At 38.8% G+C, this 22,639-nt stretch overlaps 1 protein-coding gene across 25 annotated transcripts in view; it reads left to right on the top strand.

Annotated features, from left to right (window-relative positions):
- The first annotated feature begins 3,158 nt into the window (after positions 1–3,158).
- Positions 3,159–22,639, top strand: part of ppip5k1a (diphosphoinositol pentakisphosphate kinase 1a) — a 44,103-nt gene continuing 24,622 nt past the window's right edge. For 22 of the 25 annotated variants that reach the window (XR_005234102.1, XR_005234103.1, XR_005234101.1 and 19 more), the window contains exons 1-19: positions 3,159–3,234; positions 5,967–6,037; positions 6,981–7,053; positions 7,153–7,667; positions 9,615–9,810; positions 10,997–11,087; positions 11,199–11,284; positions 13,613–13,767; positions 15,052–15,153; positions 15,351–15,512; positions 15,964–16,085; positions 16,172–16,273; positions 16,369–16,455; positions 16,545–16,620; positions 16,751–16,860; positions 17,513–17,598; positions 17,688–17,813; positions 18,629–18,750; positions 20,844–21,026. Coding sequence is in view for 22 of the 25 variants with exons in the window: in XM_017438472.3 (XP_017293961.1) it covers positions 7,524–7,667; positions 9,615–9,810; positions 10,997–11,087; positions 11,199–11,284; positions 13,613–13,767; positions 15,052–15,153; positions 15,351–15,512; positions 15,964–16,085; positions 16,172–16,273; positions 16,369–16,455; positions 16,545–16,620; positions 16,751–16,860; positions 17,513–17,598; positions 17,688–17,813; positions 18,629–18,750; positions 20,844–21,026 (1,950 nt within the window). In the remaining 3 variants the exon portion in view is untranslated. The remainder of the gene's footprint in view (positions 3,235–5,966; positions 6,038–6,980; positions 7,054–7,152; positions 7,668–9,614; positions 9,811–10,996; positions 11,088–11,198; positions 11,285–13,612; positions 13,768–15,051; positions 15,154–15,350; positions 15,513–15,963; positions 16,086–16,171; positions 16,274–16,368; positions 16,456–16,544; positions 16,621–16,750; positions 16,861–17,512; positions 17,599–17,687; positions 17,814–18,628; positions 18,751–20,843; positions 21,027–22,639) is intronic. The other 3 variants (XM_017438460.3, XM_017438461.3, XM_017438462.3) reach the window with 3 other exon arrangements.

Raw genomic sequence — 22,639 nt, 5'->3', positions numbered from 1 at the left:
TAGTCGCTGGTTCATTGTCTGTGTTTGTCATTTGTTGGTTGTTGCTATCTCCGTGCCTTGGTTCCCTGATGTCTTGTCCCGCCGTGCTTTCTGATTTTTGTTCTGTTTTTGTTTGCTGCCACGTCAGCTTTTTTGTTATTTTTCTTTAGTTAATAAATTAGTTTATTTTTTCATTACTATGAGTCTGCGCTCAGGGTTTGTCTCCGTCACCACTGTTCCTGACAGAAATGTTGGGGTTGTCACAAAAAACAATGGATTACACTTTGGTGATGATCCAGATGGCACTATTTTTTTAATCATGCTGTAGCCTCTGAGTGCTTCTAGTTTAAAAAATAAGTTGCCAAATAACTTAAAACTAAGAAAACTGATTTTATTTGTTTCAACAGTTGGTAGCTTTCCATTTTCATTTTAACGCACCACATAGATGATTTTCAAAATAATTGCAATGAAATTTCCACATGCCAAATCTTACTATGTTGCTGGTTGACTCATTTATGTCCACGGTGAGGATTCAGGAGTCAGCAAACAGAAGGAAAAACTGTAAATTTACCACCTCCTGAAGCTGAAAGAACCAGTATCAGAAACAAGGAGGTAAAAACCAGGAGTGTTCTTCCATAATAAGAGCTTTTGTCCTGCTCTGCTCTGCTCTCATGCTGGTGAATGTCACAGAGTGCAAGACTTTGGCAAATGGAAGCCATATGAAGGCGGTGGGCAACTTCCTCACAGAGAGCCTTTGTGACAGAAACTGGAAGTACTGCTGGAGAACAGGAGGTTTATAGAAAAATGGACAAAAGCTTCCTCTTAATCTTAACAAATGTTTATTACTTTCAGTGAGCAAAACGATCCATCTGAGTCAACACAAACCTCAGAGTTAGCTGCAGCTCATGATTTAAAAAAAAGAAAAATGCTGAGAGCCAGAAGTTATTTTTATAGTTAAAATATTTGTGTAAGTGGATGACCCCACCTCCTCAGCCTCATGTTCAGCCTGGTTACAGAAGAGCCTTGTTAACCTGCTGCTCACCCAGCTGTTTATAAAATGCCCCTTTTATAGATTCTATAACGGTCCTCTGCAGGTGCCCTGCCTGGTCCAAACACAGGAATATAAGAGACGAAGGAAGGTCGACCAGGTTCTGGTCCTCACAGGCAGGCTCACAGACACACTGACGTCAGTGTTGGCACTTCATACACCAACGGTAGCAGCAGGAGGGCAGTTTGCTCTGCAGACTCTCTGCTGCAGGAGGGCAGGTTCACCTTGAAGAAAATGCTGAGTCAGGAACAAGAAGCATCACCACCCCTCTGATGTTTAGGCTTGAGTTTCAAAACTGGTCCAAAGGCCTATTGTAGCTATAGAGCAGACGACACAGTGATCTTTAGACTGATCACTAATAACAACAAGCAGGTGTAATCTGAATCAGGTGGGAAATCTAGCCCAGTGGCTCCGGAGCAACAGACTGACTCAGAACGTCTGCAAAACTGACAGGCTGACATTTGCTTCCTTTCATGTTGTGGTCTCTCCATGAGAATTAATGAATTATTTAAATAAATAAAAATGTTCAAAGCTACCAACTAAATCATTTAAATACTAGTTTTGGTTTTGTAACTATTTATCTGTGAACTAACTGTACCTTACATATTTAATATATATGGTTTGTCTTTGATGTTTTATGGCCGCTGTGTCTGAAGCTGGTTCAGTGGGGTTTGTTTGTTTGTTTGTTTGTTTGTTTCTAAGAACTGCTGTGGTACACCCCTTTAGACCAGTGGTTCCCAAAGTTAGGATCAGGACTCCTCTGAATCATTCCCAGAAAATTGACTTTGTATTGGTTAGTGAGTTGAAATTTTGGGACTCTGCATTGGTAGTGTACAAGAAAAAACACCCAGAATTTTGACCGTTATCTAATATCTTACTTCTGATTTCTCAGGTAGCAGCAAAATTGAATTTTTGGTCTGACCAAAGCATTGCAGATTTTCACAGAGGACTATTTCTGAACCTAATAAATTTGATCATTCATGCTTTAACCCTGACTCTGACCTGTCCAGGGTGTCCCCCGCCTCTCGCACAGTGACTGCTGGAGATAGGCATTAAGCTCCCTGTGACCCCGGAAGGTGAAGCGGGTAAAGAAAATGGATGAATGTTTTAACCCTCCTCAAGCCCTTGAGAGAGAGAGAGAGAGAGAGAGAGAGAGAGAGAGAGAGAGAGAGAAAGAGGTAGAGAAAGAGGTAGAGAAGCCCTTGTAACTTTGAGTCAATTTGACCCGAAGGCCACGGGAGGGTTAAAGCACCTATAAACCAAATATCAGCTGATTTGTTACGTCTGCATGTTCTTCTTTAACCCCAGTAAAATTTAGTGTTCATTTTAAAAGTGCTTTTAATGCTGATGCAGTAACAAACTTAGACTTTTGACTGAATAAGTTATCAGTAAATGATAAAAATGAACTGATGCACATTTTTCCTAACCACTGAATAAAGTAGCCCATTCATTAAACAACCTCTGCTGATAGTTTCATGGTAATGTCTGAAAAAAAAAAAAAAAACCCCAGAAGAAACAATGCCAATTTTTGTGACAGGTTACAACTTTTCATTTTATTCAAGAACATTTATTTATTTTGAATTTTAAAACGCTTTAATTTGTTTAAATTAAGACACGTGATTCTGGTATCACTTCAAATATTTTCAAGGTCTTTCAAATTAAATTGTTTTCATACAGTTTACATGTACTATTTATTTGTATTTTTATTAAATAATAAACCTTTATGAAAATATACCTGCCTGCTACATGCTGTCTTTAGTCTTGTGTCAAAACCCATCCACCTATTGTTACAGATCTTTTATTTTTATTTAATTTTAGTTTTAGAATGCATTTTATTTTTGTCTCTATGTGTCTTTTTGATTAACTGCCCCCCGCTTTTCACACAATGATCAGTGGAAATAGGCCCCAGCTCCTCTCATGACCCTGCATGGAAAAGAAGGTAAAGAAGATGCATGGTTGGATGGATGGATGGATGGATGTGAAATTAAAAACACCAGTTTCTCGACCCCACGCTAGAAGCCGCTAAAGTTCCTCTGCTGATGTTTGCTCGCAGCTGATTGGCTTGTGAGGTTTCTGTGTCACGCCCTCTTGGAGCGGTTCTCCGTCCCCATTGGCTGTTAGCAACGTCGATCATCCATGTGTCACGTAAACTGTCAACAGTGAAGGAAGGGAGCTGAAGGCAGCAGCAAAGACCTTCAAACTACACCGTGAGTTGAATATTTTAACTTCTGTTTCTGGCAAACGACCTAGTGCGGATCATTACTACTGATGAAATCCTTCGGCGTTTGCTTCAGATGCAGACAAAATAGCTTTAAGGAAGTATTTTATATTCCGCAGCCAGCCGCTGGTTGAAGCTAACACCAGCTAACAGCTAAATATGTCGTCAAAATGATTCAGAACTGAAGTCAGGTTTTTATACACGACTCAGCAGGTTGGATGTTTACGTTAACATAACCTCGGTATATGGTTTGTAATTTGGTTTATTACACTTATACTTTAATGTAAATTAGCAGTTCGTCATTTACATAAATTATTCTGTTCTTGAAGATGACGGGGACAGAGCATCCAGGAGTCTGATAGGATAATAATCTCCTATTTTATTTTTATTTTTTAATTTTTCGTTCAGATTTATAGTCTGCATCGTCTTTACCCTCTAACATGTGCACATGTGAGGCCTTATGAGTTATTTCCAGCCTGAATATCAGGTGCAGCGAGTCAAAACATGTTTCCCCTTCAAGTGAATGGAGTTAGTTTGTTACTGAAATCAAATCTGAGATTGTAGCATTTTTAAAAACAACTAAGGTGATTTTGAATTTGATGGCAGCAACACATCCAGGTCCATGTTTCCCTCTCTAAGGCATCCCCTCAGTATAGGACCTGAGGAGAGCAGCTGCTGGAGGTTTTGGAGGGGATTCTGTCCCATTCTTCATACCTTAGGGTGGTAAATAAGCCAAAATCCCAAACTGTGAAACATTTAGGATTGTTGCAGTCAAATAAAATTAGTAGAACTAACTAAAAAAATACTAAAAGCTTAAAAAAACAACAATAAAATACAAGAACTAAAATCAAATTGTCAATCTTTACTTATGCCAAATTTGAATGAGACTAAGTGGGTTGTGATCATTTTAAGCAGTTCCAGGGCAAACACACAATCATTTCTGTTGTACATCCTGTAACATGTAGGAAAGTTTGGTTCTTTGTGTCTCAGATGAAGCATGACGGCATTATAGTTCCTTAAGACAAGATTGGAGCCTGACAATTTTGAGCTTTTAAAAACCAGCTATGTCTCTTAAGACTTGTTTTCAGACATTACAAAATTTAAAGGTCAGTTTTCTTTTATTTATCTGGTGAAATAGTCAAATTGACCATATATTTGGGTGAAACTGTCTCTGTACCCCGCCTGTTACCCAGTGGACCACTGGAGAAAGGCACCAGCTTCCTGCCGCCTTGCTTAGAAATGGGGATAAAGAAAATGGGTGTTTATTAAAACCCTAATAAAAACGGAAAAACAAACAGTTTTTTAATTTTTCTTTTCATGTAAACTCAAAACCTTGATAGTGTTACAAGTTCCAACTCTGCTCTGCAATACACAGTGAGATGTTAACAACACGGTGGTCACCTAAAACCATTTGGTCCCATAAAAAGTCAAATACAGGACGTCAGTGAGTTTGGTGAGAAGTGTGTCCTCACCCTGCTGGGAGCTTCAGTCAACAGGTGTGTGATGGAGATTAACTCCACTCAGGCTCTGAAACACTGATCCACTTAACTACTGTGTGGACAGAGCTATTTGAAATCAATCCTAATTAATTAATCAGTTAATAAATGTGTAAATAACACAGATGAGCTTGTGCTCCCAGTTCCTTTAAATTGATTTTTTTTTATTATATATGAAAACAAAACTGTCTCTTATCGTTTAAAACAAATGGGTAGCAGTTTATAATAACTACACTTTATTTAGTCTTATTTAATCCTTAATAAATGATTAACTAACCTTGAAAACAAGTAATTAAGGACGATTTGTTGTTGCTTGCGTGAGTCCACAGACCTTTTTGACTGACTTTATGCATATTTAGCACACAGTTTTCTCCTCACACAGGGAACAGTTGCAAAAACACGACAACAGCATAGTCATCTGTCCCGTCGATTGTTGAAAGTAATGGAACATGACTGTAATGCTTTTGGTCTGATTTCCACAGGTGAAAAGAAACCTGTGGCTCTTCAGGGTTTTGTCTACATTAACAAATATTTCATAAATAGTCTTCACTTTAGAACTAACAACTACTAGCAACTGCCTTAATTATTAATGCAGTGCAGGATAAGTATATAGTTAATTCAAACATTCTCTAACCATTAATACATGTCTAACACATGGTGTGAAAGTACATGTATATGATCATTTACATACATATACACAGTATATATAATAGTTAATTCATGAGTTATTAAACATGAATAAACATTGAGTATGTTGGTTTTCAAAGTACTTAGCCTTTATGGGTAAAGCATTAATAAATGTGTTAATTTACAGTGCATTAAGTATGAATCGTTCCTAATTAATGATGTTTTCAAGGTTAATTAATCATTTATTATTGATTAAATAAGGCTAAATAATGTGTAGGTATTATAAAGTGCTACTAACAAATTAAATTTTTTCCAATGTGGTTTTATGTCAGCAACACCCTAAAATCTGGCCTCCTATTAATGAAAACTAAAAAATAATGAGAAATTGACTAAGTTTAAGTTGTTTTTGCTCACAGGAGGGGGGCTTCTAATAAACAATAATGTGCTTCAGGGGGAGTTTAGCCTTTATTGGCAACAATATTTTTGTTTCTTGACTTTAAGATCCGTGCGGGTTTGGACAGGCGTGTTTGTTTATTGTCCCAGTTGAACCCTCGCTGGGCTGTGCTCAGTAATAATAATGGTTGTTTTTTTGCTGCAGATATTCAGGCCAGACCTTTGTGTGCCTGATTGAGGGTTTGATGCTCAGACGTGTGTGTCTTTTTACTGAAGGTAATGATTACTTCTGGCTTGTCTTTAAAGTGATGCTGTCTGCTGACTTTCTGTCTAATGAGTGGCTAATGTTTAGTGGGATGAAAATGCTCACCAGAGCACATATTACAGAATAACACCAAAGTATGAGTTATTATATAAAACAAAAACTCTGAATCAAAGCTGAATATTAAAAGGATTTAATAAAATCTAATTATACTATTTTCTTTTTATCAATCACTGGTTAAATCTGTTCATAATGGTTTAATAATCACTTTCTTTTATTTAATTTAAACCTTTGCTCCAGCTGTAGACTACTCTTGAGATTTTTTGGATGTTAGGGCGCCATCTGTTCATCCCTCTGTGGACAAGTTCTTGTCTAAGCTCTAAATTGATGTCAAACTGCACAGCTGGACACCTCATGGGTCGGGGATGATCCCCATTGATTTCAAGGTCACAGGTGAACCCTTTGTGTAAACCTAGTCTGTGTTCCAACTCTGACACAATTCGTGGTTTGGATTTCGATTACTCTGACAGTTTTCTGACAGGTTTATTGGCGGTACGCTTCTTCAAGATCGGCCGACAGCAATAATAACCATAGCTCACACTCTCACACATACAACAGATGAATAAATTTACACCTGATTGAAACTGATGACAGAGTTATCAGAAGAATAAATGTCTCAACCTCAAATCTCTCATTTTTCAGGTCATTGCAGCTGCCCTATAAACCGTTCACTAATCAGTTGTCACATTCACTGCCAGATGTTTCCTGATCTAAAATTTGTTCAAACTCTTTTAGTAAAAATGCCCTCAATGAGTTAGAGGTTTTTAGGCTGATTGCACTTGTAGGGGAGAGCGTATTTGAAAGCATTTTCGTCAACTCACTTATTGAATTTTATCTATATGTGCACACTCAAAGCTTGTAAGTGTAAAGATTTTAACCCTTTTTATTTTATTTAAGATTTGCAGAAGATACCACAGTCAGTCAGAATCAGAGGAAACACTTGGAGATGTCTGTCAAATCAATCATTTTTGTAAGTTTTTCAGTAAGGACTGTGATGTAGGAATGCAAAGAAAAGTCCCCATGTTTAATTGCATAAATAATGTTTGTGTTGTATTCTGTGTTTCTGTAGGACTGTCTTACATAGAAATGGAAAAAGTGACGGTCATCAGGTAACTGCAGACTGAAGAGTTCAGTAAAGCCAAGCCGGTCATTAAAGATGAGAATCTGCTGAACGATGAATGAAAAACTAGAGTAACGTCATCGCTGACTGGACAGAGGAACTCTTTTTTTTTTTTTCTTTTTTCCTCCTGCTTTACTTTTAAAGACCCGTCCTTCAGTCTGTTGTTCCTGCTTGGCCTCACTCATCGGCTTTTAGCTCTGCGACGCGGGGCGGACCCCCCCACCCCAGGCCTCGAGCCCCCTCTGTCGGCGGCCCGCTCTGGCAGTGTGTTGGTGTACGATGGAGCGGTGGGATGCTAAGGGCTGCCGCGGGGGACTGTGATGTCAGAGCCCAACAGCCCGGGCGAGAGCCAACGTGGCGCTCCCAGATTCTTCGTGGGCTGCGAGGACGATGAGAGCGAGGTCCTGGAAGGTAGCATAAGGACAGACATGGAGCTGTATGAGGATGATGAAGACACAGACTCGGTGAGAGACTCTTCTTTTGCTCTGCTGGAATGCATCAGTGTCAACAATCACTCAGCAGGAAACGGTCCTCTGTAAACATCAGGAAAGAAGCACAATATTTTCATGTTTGTGTGTGTGAAAGCATAAATGCACAACTTGGACCAAATTAACATTTAGAGTTAATGTTTAAAGTGGTTTTGATTGTTCCGGTAACTTTAGATGTTGATAGTTTTGTGTCTGTATTTTTACTCCATTTACATGCTGTGAAGTAATAGGCTTAAAATTAATTACCAGCTACCACTGAAGATGAAAGGGTGGGGATGTTTTTGCTCATCTCTCTATGTTTGTCGCATTAGCAAAAAAAAAAAAATTGTTGAACGGGATCGATTTTAAACTCTCAGAAAGTAATCAGTGGATGTACATCTACAACTGATTATGTTTTGGAGTCAACCTCATTCGAGATGGCCGCCACAGTTAAGCAACTGTATCAAACATAAAAAAAAACAAATTCAATCATAACTTGAGCTAATATTTGGCGTGGTAGTACCTGCAAGCTAACTGATCGGGCAGTTAGCTTTTAAAGCAATGCCTTTAACTATCGGAGTCAAGTCTGACTGAACCAGCAGATGGATTTTCATGAAACCTTCAGAAAGTAATCATTGGGTGAATGTCTACATTTGATTAAGGTTTTCAGTCAACTCAGTTCAAGATGACCACCACAACCAGCTGACCAGTGGAAACACAAAAACTGCTATTACTCAGCCGAGCTAATTTTTTGGTGAGGTAGTATCTGAGAGTCGTTCACAACACACTCTCAAAGTGTTGATTCCTGTGCACCAACCGTTGGCGTCAACCCTGTTTGCGATGAGAATATCTCATAAACTGCCAGAGGGATTTCAATGAAACGCTCAGAAAGTAATCACCGGATGTACATCTACAACTGATTAACTTTTGGAGTCAACTTAACTCAAGATGGCCGCCACAGACAGTCAGCCTTAGCAAAATCAAAAACGGCTATAACAGTGTACTTTATAAATACTGAGTTAAAATGTGGCGTGGTAGTAGTTGCATCTTTCGAGATGTCGCATGAGAATGTACTTAATGTTGTTAACAAGGTCAGATTAAAACAGCTTTAAGCATCTGAACTGTTCAGACAAAAAACAGTTGAATTTCATCCTTTTTTCTGAGCAGGACTGAAGACAGGAGGAGAGAACAGAAAGAGCAGAGAAGATGAAGAGTGTAGCAGACAGATTCAGATGGGTCACCCAGAAACTTGGAAAGACGAAGAAGAGGAGGGTATCAGATAGATAAAAACCAGCCATCAGAGCTTGTCTCCAGTTAAAAGCAAAAAAAAAAAAAAACAGATCTAAAAACAGACGCAGCAAATAGTTTGGGATATAACTGTGAAAGTTCAGAGTTCTTGTAGTGCTTTATGGAACTGATAATAAGAGCAGAGGTCAGTGAGAAGGCAGATTTTTGTTTCATTGCAAAATCTAGTAATTGCTTATGACTGCTGAAACACATCAAATATTAATTTTGTTCTTAACAATTTGAAATATATTAATCTAAAACCCTGCATGTTTGTGATAATCTGAGTCTCAAAGGCTTACAGATCAGTTGCAAACTTTGTGGAAAGTCGAGACATGTCAGCCATTTCTGTGGTCGGATAAAAAGAAGCTTAATGTTTAAATATAAAAACCAGGCAGAAGCATTGTGGTGGTAGAACTAAATAGTCATTTCAAAGCTGTTCTGTATAACAATAAATTAAATTTAAATTGATGGCATTACATATAAACTTGAGATTTTCACTGAATTTTCTCAAAAAAATCTGGCGGGGGGGGTTGAGAGTTTTGGGATTTAATCAGACTATTCAGTCGATTTATTTATTTTTCTTTATAGTGTATAGATGAAATAATTAAAATGCTGCTGCAGTGCTTTTATTATTATTTCTTTCCTTCCACTGTTCAGCCCCCTGAGCAACAGATTGTGGTGGGGATCTGTTGCATGATGAAGAAGTCCAAGTCCAAGCCAATGACCCAGATTCTGGAGAGGCTCTGCAAGTTTGAGTACATCACCGTGGTCATCTTCCCAGAGGATGTCATCCTCAACGAGCCTGTGGACAAATGGCCTCTGTGTGACTGTCTCATCTCCTTCCACTCCAAGGGTACGACCCTCACCACCACCACTACCCCACCAAACAAACAAACAAAGACATGCACTCGGATCAAACAACTGGCTTATTATCAGCTGTCCAGTCATTATCATGCTAACAGTCTCCTATATGAAAATGTTAAAGAATTTTATGTTTGTGTTTCTGTCTGTTAGCAAAATATCTCATGAACTGCTGGTTGAATTTTAATAAAACTTTGAGGAAATAATCATGGGATGTACCTCCACAACTGATTAAGCTTTGGAGTCACTTTAATTTAAGTTGGCTGCCACGGCCAACTGACTTTAAAAACACTCAAATGGCTATAATGTAGTTGATTTTACAGACACCGAGCTAAACTTTGGTGTGGTGGTAGCTGAGACTGATCCTCACCACACGCTCCGAGTGCTAACAGATTGCTGAAGGTCTTTGCTTAAAATTTTGCCATTGGCTGTCAGAATCAACTGTGTCTGTCTGTCATCAAAATATCTCATGAACCACTGAATAGATTTTAATGAAACTTTCAGGAACTCATCAGTGGATGTGCAGCTACAACTGATAAACCATTGGAGCCAATTCAATTCAAAATGGCTGTCAGAGCCAAGGGCTCTTAGAACGAAACAAAAATGGCTGTAATCCAGTCAGTTTTACAAATATACTGAATAATGTTTGGTGTGGTAGTAGCTGAGAGTCATTCACAATGCATACTCCAAGTGCTACTCGTTGCACAGGATTTTTGTTTAGCAATAACTGTTGGTGTCAACTCTGATGAACTGCAGCACAGATTTTAATGAAACTTTCCAGAAGTAAAACTCATGCACTAATGGAGTCAATCCAGTTTCAGACACGTAGCTAATCAACATTAGGCAACACAAAACGTGGCTCTAACTCAGTCAGTTTAACAAATGTTGAGCTAAAATGTGACGTAGTAGTAGCTGAGAGTTATCAGTAACACATGCTGTGAGAGCAGGACCTCGCAGTGTTACGTGATGTTTTTAAGCTGAAACCAAACTGGCTACAACTTCGCCATTTCGTAACATAAAAAGATCATGGTCAAAAACTCTGACTTAAAAGGTGGAGAGCCTTTAATTTAATGAAGTACTCGTGTCTTTTTTTTCTTAAACTTGTTTGTTCTCGTTCATGGCTTTAACGGATATTGTGTTGGAATAATTTGTCTGCTGTGTGTGTTGACGTTAACCAGGGTTCCCGTTGGATAAGGCTGTGAGCTACGCCAAACTGAGAAACCCTCTGCTCATCAACGACCTGAACATGCAGTACTATATACAGGACAGGTGCAGCTGTTTTCTGGAGAAAAAAAACACCCATTTCCCGTCTGAAGTAAATGAAAAGAATGCAGCAGACTTTGCTTATTTGTTTGCGATGCTTGATTTGTTTTGGAACAGGAGAGAGGTGTATCGTATCCTGCAGGAAGAGGGGATTGAGCTGCCACGCTACGCTGTGCTGAACCGTGACCCAGATAAACCAGACGGTCAGTCTAATTGACTTGGTTTTACTGTTCCACAGTTAAATTATTGCATGTTTTTTATTAGTTACTAAAAATGTATTTACTCTTGTTGGGAATCAAATAGCTGTGAAGCCTTGTCCATGCAGTGTTCTGACTCAGTTTATTTTAGAAGGCATTGATTTTATTTCAGCTCATGGAAGAATATAGCAGTAAATGTAAAGTGTCCCGCACTTCAGCTCTCTGATATGAGTGTGGCATTTACAGTTGTGGTCAAAAGTTTACATACACTTGTAAAGAAACATAATGTTATGGCTGTCTTGAGTTTTCAATAAGTTCTACAACTCTTATTTTTCTGTGATAGAGTGATCGGAACACATACATGTTTGTCACAAAAAACAGTCATAAAATNTGTGCAGACAATTATACGCAAGTATAAAGTGCATGGAACAGTTGTGTCACTGCCACGATCAGGAAGAAAACGCAAGCTATCACATGCTGCCGAGAGGAGATTGGTCAGGATGGTCAAGAGTCAACCAAGAATCACCAAGAAGCAGGTCTGCAAGGATTTGGAAGCTGATGGAACACAGGTGTCAGTCTCCACAGTCAAGCGTGTTTTACATCGCCATGGACTGAGAGGCTGCCGTGCAAGAAAGAAGCCCTTGCTCCAGAAAAGGCACCTTAAGACTCGGCTGAAGTTTGCTGCTGATCACATGGACAAAGATAAAACCTTCTGGAGGAAAGTTCTCTGGTCAGACGAAACAAAAATTGAGCTGTTTGGCCACAACACCCAGCAATATGTTTGGAGGAGAAAAGGTGAGGCCTTTAATCCCAGGAACACCATGCCTACTGTCAAGCATGGTGGTGGTAGTATTATGCTCTGGGGATGTTTTGCTGCCAGTGGAACTGGTTCTTTGCAGAAAGTAAATGGGATAATGAAGAAGGAGGATTACCTCCAAATTCTGCAGGAAAACTTAAAACCATCAGCCCGAAGGTTGGGTCTTGGGCGCAGTTGGGTGTTCCAACAAGACAATGACCCAAAACACACATCAAAAGTGGTAAAGGAATGGCTAAACCAGGCTAGAATTAAGGTTTTAGAATGGCCTTCCCAAAGTCCTGACTTAAACCCCATTGAGAACATGTGGACAGTGCTAAAGAAACAGGTTCATGCAAGAAAACCATCACATTTAGCTGAACTGCACCAATTCTGTCAAGAAGAGTGGTCAAACATTCGACCTGAAGCTTGCCAGGAGCTTGTGGATGGCTACCAAAAGCGCCTAGTTGCCGTGAAAATGGCCAAGGGACATGTAACCAAATACTAATGTTGCTGTATGTATATTTTTGACCCAGCAGACTTGGTGACATTTTCAGCAGACCCATAATAAATTTATGAAAGAACCAAATTTTATGACTGTTTTTTGTGACAAACATGTATGTGTTCCGATCACTCTATCACAGAAAAATAAGAGTTGTAGAACTTATTGAAAACTCAAGACAGCCATAACATTATGTTTCTTTACAAGTGTATGTAAACTTTTGACCACAACTGTAACTCCACAAATAATCAAGTATGAATCATAAATTGTATTAAATGATCACATGAGCTGAAATCTTTCAAATATGATCGCTTTGAATGAAATAGGCATTTTAAAGCAGAAATTTGTCTGTCTGGCAAATAAAAAATGACAATTTTAAGTTATTTTGGACTGTGCAAAGGATTATCTGTTCCATCATTTAAAAAAAAATCATCCCTTTGAATATAACAAAGTTATATAAAGGCAAAAAAACTATTAAATTATCAAAACAAACATAAAAAGGGTTATGTTTGATAATTCCAATTTATAGTTTCCTGTTACTAAAAGTATTTAAAAGTACATTAAAAACCACATGATTGGTAAAAACACAGGCAAAGTAGACAAGCAAAATTGACAGAATCAATGCAAAAATCATAATCCATTTTTCATATTTGATCTTTTATCAAATTACGTTTATTTAAAAATGTCACAACCCATTCAAAATAAGAAAGTAACAAAAATCTGTTTTTTTGTTCCAAGAGGCTCTGGAAATGTTCTTTAAGAAGGCCAGAAGGATACTCTGCAGTGAGAAAAGCTGCCCACTTTGTAAAGAAACCGTCCAAGTTATAAAACTATTTATATCTAAACGCTGGACTCGGTCCCATGAGTGATGAGGGACCAGATGAACGTCAGTGAAAGTCACATGGTTCAAACCGCAGAGCTGCTTCAAGAGGCTCAAGAGTAAACAGTGCAGGATCAAATTTCATCTGTCTGGATTATTGGAATAAGGAAAAGCCTCATGCTGACAACTGACAACATTTACTCTGTGTGTTTGCCTCAGAGTGTAACCTGGTGGAAGGAGAGGACCACGTGGAGGTGAATGGAGAGGTTTTCCAGAAGCCTTTTGTGGAGAAGCCCGTCTGTGCTGAGGACCACAACGTCTACATCTACTACCCCACCTCTGCGGGAGGAGGCAGTCAGCGGCTCTTCAGAAAGGTCTTTACTTCCACCTCCATGCTTTACCTTTTTTTACTCAACATAATGCCATTTCTATTAAAATACCAAAACAATGGCTTCTTTGTAACAAATCTCCATCCTCCCTTTTTGAAAATCAAACTACTCTCGTAAAGTGGTACTTGAATTTGTGTTGACTTTTTAAATATACACTTCCATTTGTAGTGTTTTTAGCTCATAACTGTTGATCAGTTAAAATGCTGCAGGTATTAACCTTCACCTTATAACTTGTTCATTTTGTTATGGGGCTCATTGCTCTTGAATAGAGAGATAATTCGTGTCATTACAAACTGTAATCATTGTATAATAAATAGCTTACTGTCGCTTGAAGGAATGCATATCTCCACTGCCATTCATGCCAAAATGTTAAATTTTAGATCATCATTATGTTATAAAAATTACAAAGTTGTAACCATTTTGGTCAAGCCTAAAAATTAATGGTAAAGATGTATGTGTACTAAGTGACTCCAAGTACCTCACCAAATTTTAGTTTATTGTCTGTAAAACTGACTGAATCATAGCCATTTTTTGTGGTTTTGTCTTTCGATGATGGACATTAAAAAGTGGAAGCAGTAACGTAACTGGATGTTCCTGCTGCAAACACACTGTACTCTGTTGTTATGATTAGTGTTAGTATTATTATTATCACAACACTGAGTCTGAACTTTGCATTGTAAGAATCAAATCTGACATAATACAGTTTTATTAAGACAAATTATACTAGGCCAAAGCTTTTCAAATACTGTAAGGAGGAACAGGAAATGTGCAAGATCTCCCACTGTTTTCCCTGGTCGAAAAACCTTCTACATTTCAACTATAAATGTCTATGAGAAATGAATATACAAGAAGCTGCATACAGTCTGCAGCTTGGACACTCAGTGCATCCAGTAATAACACTATTTCTCAAGGTTTTTACAAGCTGAAATTAAAGTGTTAGCCTAAGTCAACAAATTTGATGAACTTGTAAGAGTGCATCAGTCTAAAAGTTACCTTCTTTTGTATTTTTTATGAAGTAGCAGCTGGTGGTCCCACAGACGGCTCAGTAAATTTAACGTTTCTTTCCTATCGGCTTTGTTTCCGCTTGTTTCAGAGTTTCTCACGTTAACCATCAAAAACCTGTAAATGTTTCATTCCTTGCATGTCTGTGATAATGCTGTCAAACTCCAGCCTTGAGTTTAGATTGCGATGGATGTTATGAGTTCATGAAATGAGTTTTATCAAGTTAAGCGTGAACAAAAGCTCGAACTCTGTCTGTGTGTGGTGCAGATTGGCAGCAGGAGCAGCGTTTACTCTCCAGAGAGCAGCGTGAGGAAGACGGGCTCTTACATCTATGAAGAGTTCATGCCAACCGATGGAACTGATGTCAAGGTAAAGTACAAACTGAGCTTTAGTTCTTATAAAATAGTAAAACATCTTGAGCCACTCTGAGATACTAGAAAGTTTTATTCAGGATTTTAAATAAGGTTTTAGCAGTACTTAGGCGACAGAGTTAAACTGATGCATTTCTAACTAAGGCTATGAATCTACCTGTATGTGATGGCTGTGGATGCTGTGTGCGACATCAGGTTTACACTGTTGGACCGGACTACGCTCACGCTGAGGCCCGAAAGTCTCCAGCTTTGGACGGGAAGGTGGAGAGAGACAGCGAGGGGAAGGAGGTTCGTTACCCTGTCATGCTTTCAGCTATGGAGAAGCTGATGGCTCGTAAAGTGTGCCTGGCGTTTAAGGTGAGCAGTTATTTTAGCTGATGCGTACATAGTTCTTTTTGTCGTCGTTGTCAGTTTCAGCTAAGCAGTCACCTGTTCCAGTCAAACAGGTGGTGATAATGGTTTGTCGGCTGTCAGTTCAAAAAAAAAAAACATTTAACTGCATTTTTTTTTTTTTTTACCAGGATTTTAACCCCATCAGTGTTTCCTTCTTGTCCCTGAGTGATGAATAGTATCAGAGTAGATAACATTTGTGCTTTCCTCCTTGTAGTCGTACTTGCAGTCTACTTTGTCAGGTGTGTCTTTTATCACATTTAATTTGTGCAATTTGCATTTCACAAAACTGGGGGTGGCGCTCGATTCTTAGGCATTTGAACTTGGAGTGTCTGGAGGCAGAGAGTCCATGAGGTCGGGAGGATGCTGAAAACATGAATTTCCTTTAACGACTTTGTGTCGTCTCCTTTTACTGCAGCAAACTGTGTGCGGCTTCGACCTCCTCCGAGCTAATGGACGCTCGTACGTGTGCGACGTCAACGGTTTCAGCTTTGTGAAGAACTCTATGAAATACTACGACGACTGTGCCAAGATCCTTGGGTACCTTCTTTAGTTTTTATTGTGCCCTTAAACTTGTAATTATGTTTTTTGGTTTGCTGAATTTCTGTCTCTGCGTGATGTTTCAGGAATATTGTGATGCGTGAGCTGGCACCTCAGTTTCAGATACCGTGGTCCATCCCAACCGAGGCAGAGGACATCCCCATTGTTCCCACCACTTCAGGAACCATGTAAGTCACATCAGTATTAGAGCTGGCTCGTTAGGAGGAAGAGTCTATGTCTGGGTTTAATAGGACTGTTGGTAATTTTCACTAAAACTCCTCAGGATGGAACTACGCTGCGTCATCGCCGTCATCCGTCATGGAGACAGAACTCCCAAACAGAAGATGAAGATGGAAGTTCGCAACCCCATGTGTGTTTTCTCTACATTAATTTTTTTCTGTCTAATACACAACCTGACTAAAGACTTTTGATTTATTCATTTATTTTTGATACATCCAGGTTCTTTGATCTGTTTGAAAAATATGAAGGATTCAAAACTGGGAAAATAAAACTGAAAAAGCCAAAACAACTACAGGTAATAAAAAAAAATTTTAAAAAAATCTGCACATTTTGTTTTTTTTTTATCTAACTTTTGCCTCATTTCATTCACACTTTGTTTTCACTGGCAGTGTGTTTGACATGTATTTTATTTTAAACATCGACAGGAGGTGCTGGATATCACACGGCAACTATTAGCAGAACTAGAGCAACAAAATGATTGCGAGATTGAAGAGAAAAAGTCCAAACTGGAGCAGCTGAAGACGGTTTTAGAAATGTAAGTAACAAGTGGACAAAGTCTCATTAATACCAACTGATCGCTGAGATCAGATTCATTTAACTAATCGAAGTGTCAAAGCAGAGAGATGATCAAACCACTGTTGTCCACATTTGCTCCTAAAAGTGTAAATTAAGTACTAAATTGAAATTGTTTGGATAAATTGTGAGATTGCTCATCCTACAACTTTTGCTGACCTTTTCCAATTTAATGAATAGGATTCAGCTCCACACTAATATTTGTGATTCTTCTCCTGCTCATGCTTCAGTTCTCTTGACACTTTCCTGAATTTTTCCTGATAGTTGTCGAAATGTGATTCCCAAATTTGTTTGTAGCTTTTTATTACGATTAAGACAAATTAGTTTTTTTCAAAGGTGACCATCTGCTTTACGCAACTTAGGCTGCAGTGTATGATCAGTAAATACTTGTTACAACCTAACTGCACAATGCAGTTGTGCATGTCTTGCTTTCCTGAAAGAAACTCAATATCCTTGTCCTGTTTTGTTGTTGATTTAATCATGTCTTAATTCATTTCCCTCAACAGATATTAATAATTTCACTTAATTTTTCAGAAGTAAAAGGAGGCATACGACATTGTTTATCTGTAAACCTTTGGCAGTGATTTAATGTGTCTTTTTTCCTGGTAATGAAGGTACGGTCACTTCTCGGGGATCAACAGAAAAGTGCAACTGACGTATCTTCCCCATGGGCAGCCTAAAACCTCAAGTGAAGAAGAAGGTGAGGAAATGTTTGTTCTTTTTTCCTCAAAGACTGGCTCAAGATGCACAAACTGGTTGTTAATTGTCTCTAATTGGGACTCATTTTAGATAACCGTAAGGAGGGTCCATCTCTGCTGTTGGTGCTGAAGTGGGGAGGAGAACTGACTCCTGCTGGCCGAGTGCAGGCTGAGGAGCTGGGACGAGCTTTCCGCTGCATGTACCCCGGAGGACAAGGTGAGAGGCACACACGTGGGGGGAAATCTCTGTTGTTCTTGTTAAATAGCATGAAGTATTTTTTTTTCCTTTTGTTATTATTCCCTTTAACCCTCCAGTGTCACAACAACACTAATGTTTGAGAGAAAAGTTCAAAACTGGCAATGAAAAAATCTTTGAACATCGATGGTTTAGAAGGCATTAAAACCATGAAGGTAAAAAGTTAAACTGAAACAGTTCCTACAGACAAACCCCAACAGATCAGTCAAACTCTCAGCATCTACAGAACAAGAAATGAGCAGACACACAGGAAAAAAAAGGGTAGGTGAGCTGCATAAATATTATAATCATTGATTTATTATAAACTTTAAAAACTACATCTACCATGTGTAGGGAAAATTTGTTGTTTATAGGGATGGAATTTAGTTTCTTAAACTTAACATCCTAACAATTTTTTGCCTTAGGTTATGTCTGCTCTCATGACATCCTCATGTTGGCTAACTTTTACAATCTGGTTTTAAAATGCAGTAATTCAAAGACATTAAGTGTGTCCACAATAAAGAAATGATATCAGATCTAAAACCATGGCAGACTCAGCCCTCAAATGACAATTAAAACAAGAAAGCAAAACTCAAAAATATAGTTTAAAAGGTAAATTGATTCATTTATTACATGTTAAAATGTTGAAAATGACACAGACTGAAACCTAAACAAATGAAGTGACCCACTCTGGTTTTCAGCAGATCTGTGTTTCAGATGTTCAGTTAAGCGTTCTGCTGCATCCGTGTCTGTGTTTATTTACATCAGCGCTGTTGTCTGGACTGTGGTGTGTGTAGGAGACTACGCTGGATTTCCAGGATGTGGGTTACTGCGTCTGCACAGCACCTACAGACATGACCTGAAGATATATGCGTCTGATGAAGGCAGAGTCCAGATGACAGCTGCAGCTTTTGCAAAGGTACTACTGTCTACTGTGTGCTATGTTTGGTCACATGATTTAAGGTGGTCTCTCAGTGGGAGAATCTCCAGAAAGCCTTGTGACTGTGGTGGTGCTGAATTTCTCACGAGTCGCAGAGGCAGTTTTATTGCGTGGGTTTTGAACGTGTTCAAAAAAATGTGTACGACAGGTTTCCCTCAAAATAGTAACTGAGTCATGGCATGAGTCTCCAACCCATCTTAAGAGTGTTGTGACTCCTGCACAGGAGCTCTCCTCTGACAGAAATCATGTATGGTGTCAGTGGAGGTGGACAACAAAATAACCAAGAATATAGTTTTGTGAGCTGTGCACACAAAAATAGACCATAATTTTCAAAACCTGGCTGTTCAAAACGTGGATGCATGGCTCGCTGGTTACTTGGTCACAAACACTTAAAAGTCTGTGAGACTTCAGCAAAAAATTTGCATATTTTCCCACAGTTTTCCTGCAGTTTTAAGTCTCCAACTTGTCTTCATAGAGCCACAGCTCAGTAGGATGCCACCTTTAGGTAGAGCCCTGAAGAGTGACACTCCAAATAGAAGCAGTCAGAATTTGTTTTTGTTTGTCAAAAATGGATAGATGGTTTTTAATTCATCATAATAATTCAATGTAAAAGTTGCAGCCACTGTCAACAAGATTACATGAGCTAAAATAGAATAAATCGGAGAAAGTTTGGATACTACATAAAAAATACAAACGAAAAAATAAATAGTTGTCACCCCTACCTTTTTAGATAAATTTTTATTTTATTGTAATTGAGAATAAATGCACAAAGGTATTTTTTTGTTTTGTCCTGTCATTTTTGTTTTATTCATTAAAATACATCCATATTTTGCATTTCAGACCCAGGTCAAAGATACTGATACAAAAGTATTTAAACAAGCTGAATAAATGCTTGACAAAAATATTTTTATACTTTTTCACATACGAATTTGAACTTTATTAATATAGTACAGGGTTTCCCCCAGAAAAGAGGCTAAGCCCAGTGGTAGGTGGCCATTCGCCGGCCGGCCGTGATTTAGTAAAAGCAAAAAGATTAAAGTTGACAGGAAAGTTGAAAATATGGCTAATTATTATGTGAAATTGTAAGATATTTGTGCCAAATATTTACACAACTACAGTTTTACAAAAAGGCACTTTTGAAATACTTTTTTTAAACAAAAATAAAATTAAAATAATACAAGTTGTTTGCACCTAACTTGAATCCTAATTTAAGTCACATTTACAAATAAATTAAATTAGCATAAATGAAAAGTGCAAACAAAGCACCATCACACGTCTCACGTCAAGACCAATGAATAACAACAGAAAACTCTGAAAAACAGACAGATGCTGTACTGTACTGTGCTTTTTGTGGCACAGGCTGCATGTTGGATCACTACATGTAACAACAAAACATCTAATCTAATGCTGAATTTAATAGCATCATTTTACTGGAAAACATGGATAATATTTTCACTAAGTCCAAACATGCTTACCATATTTGGTCTTGTAAAGCCACCCGCTGAATTTTAGCTCAACTGACCATTTTTGGTTAAACCCGCTCATTATGTTTATTTCTGCGGCTCCAACGACGTGCTAACTCCAGCGGTAGCTTTAGGAGGCTCGGCCTCAGGGCTCATTGGAGTCCCGCAGGGCTCATTGGAGTCCCGCAGGGCTCATTGGAGTCCCGCAGGGCTCCGCGCACAGCGCGTGGACCTGAGCGAAGTTAAAAAAGGTGCATGACACGACACCACGCGGGACCTTCGAGCAGGGGCTGGGACAGCGCAATTGCGTCACAGTTGGCATGCGTACCCTCGCACGGTGAGGTAGATAAAGGCAGCGGTTTTGGGGGGTTGAAAAAAACGTGTATAAAAAATGACGCATTTATAATAAACAAGCGGAGCTTAGCCTGACCCGCCAGGCTTATAATACACTGGGGGAAACCCTGTAATATTGCCTTAAAAGGGGTGTTTTTCATTCCCCTACATTAAAAGAGCTCATGGTAGTTGATCAGTCATTTGTTGTAGTAAAGTCCTGACCATCCTCCTGCCTTAAAGCTGTTTTCCTCCCTGTGTGTGTGTCTGTGTGAGCAGGGTTTGCTGGCTCTGGAGGGTGAGCTGACACCCATCCTGGTACAGATGGTCAAGAGTGCCAACATGAACGGACTGCTGGACAGCGACAGCGACTCTCTGAGTAGCTGTCAGCACCGTGTCAAGGCTCGGCTCCATGAAATCCTGCAGAGGGACCGGGTTTTCCTCGAGGAGGACTATGACAGGGTGATTAGCTGCTTCTGTGTAGCCCTTAATGTCAGATCAGTGGTGACAAGAGGAAAACTCATCTGTTGTTAGTTACAAGACAACCAAAGGCTGTTGCATCTTTTTTTCAGCTGTATAAAAAAATTCTGAAATACTTTTAGGGCTGAATTAGAGTGAAAAACTAAAGAGCTCAATGAGTAGTTGTTTGTCTTGATTTGTATGTAAAGGTTTTCCTCACTCTGTGTGTAATACAAGTGACATCTTTGACAGAAGTTCCCCGAAGTGAAGTGAAGTGAAATTTATTTAAATAGCACTTTTCAGCAACAAGGCGATTCAAAGTGCTTTACAACACAGAAACAACAATCTGGTCCATAATCAAGTACAGCAGGTACAATCAAATACAGCAGGTACAGCAAACATCATAGAAACATAATACTCAAATATAGATCAATCATGTATAATCTAGGATAATCTAAATGAAATCATGAAACTAAACATATCTAAAACATGAGCTAAAACAGTCAGAATAGTAGCTAAAATAATTTAAATAAAATCATGATGAAGTTAAAGCTGAACTAAACCACAATTAGGCTAAGACAGTCAAAATATGAGCTAAGATAAACTAAACTAAACTAAATGTACAGGAAGGCTAAATAAGCTAACATAAACTGAAACATGACAATGCTAAGCTAAGGGTACAACATGACTAATAGTACCAGAGGCCTGCTAGACAGCAAACATAATAATTACTAAGATAAATAAGCTAACATAAACTGCTAAACTAAAGGTACCAAGAGTCTAACTAACAGTACCAAGGCTCGCTAACAGCCAACATAAGAATTACTAAGATACTAAGATAGTGAAGGAGGGAGCAGGATAACAGAGATGACTCAGAAACAGCGGAAAGTGCGTGTCTGTAGAGGCGGTGGAAGACAATGTTGTGCTTGTTGTATGAGTGCGTGTGTGTCTGTGTGTGTGCGTGTGTGTTTGCAGATAAGTCCATGAATCACGTCACAGAGGCCATTGTCTTTGATAATATGATTGAATGTTTATCAGCCAGCCCAAAGCAGATCCACAGATGTCCTTAGACAGAGAGGACAGAGCATCTTGTTTACATAAAATCCGGGGAGAATTTGAAGATAGCTGACCAAGGTCAGCCTAGGGAAGCCAAATTCACAAACAGTAATTGTTTTGGTTCAGGCAGACTTGTTTTCTGTCTGCCTTGAAAGTCTTGCTGATACTTCTCAATGGCGAATCCAAACAGCCAAATTCCAGGTCCATTCTTCCTGATTCGAGTGAAACAACTTCCTTCAAGATGTAAAGCATATTATGAGTTCCAGAACCACAATTTAGTCTGAAATCCAACTTGCGATTCAGCTCCCGTAACCACACAGTTTGATTGTTGACCGCCGAACCCATCAAACGAATTTGACGATAAGTCAGGTAACTGCTTAATCCAAACAGCTGAAATCCTGTTATCAAAAACACAAATATGCGAAGATCTTCCAAAGACAAAAATTGTCAGACAAACAATATTCCATTTCCACCAGGAATCCATTGTGTATCCAGCAAAAATGTCCCCTCAGGGTAAGTCAGTTCTCCCAAGTTCTGTCTTCCCATCAAGAAAATTTGAT

Source organism: Kryptolebias marmoratus, linkage group LG15 (assembly GCF_001649575.2).
Source record: "Kryptolebias marmoratus isolate JLee-2015 linkage group LG15, ASM164957v2, whole genome shotgun sequence".
NCBI lineage: Eukaryota > Metazoa > Chordata > Actinopteri > Cyprinodontiformes > Rivulidae > Kryptolebias > Kryptolebias marmoratus.
The sequence above is the reverse complement of the archived record's forward strand: the minus strand, read 5'-3'. Positions and strand labels throughout refer to the sequence as shown.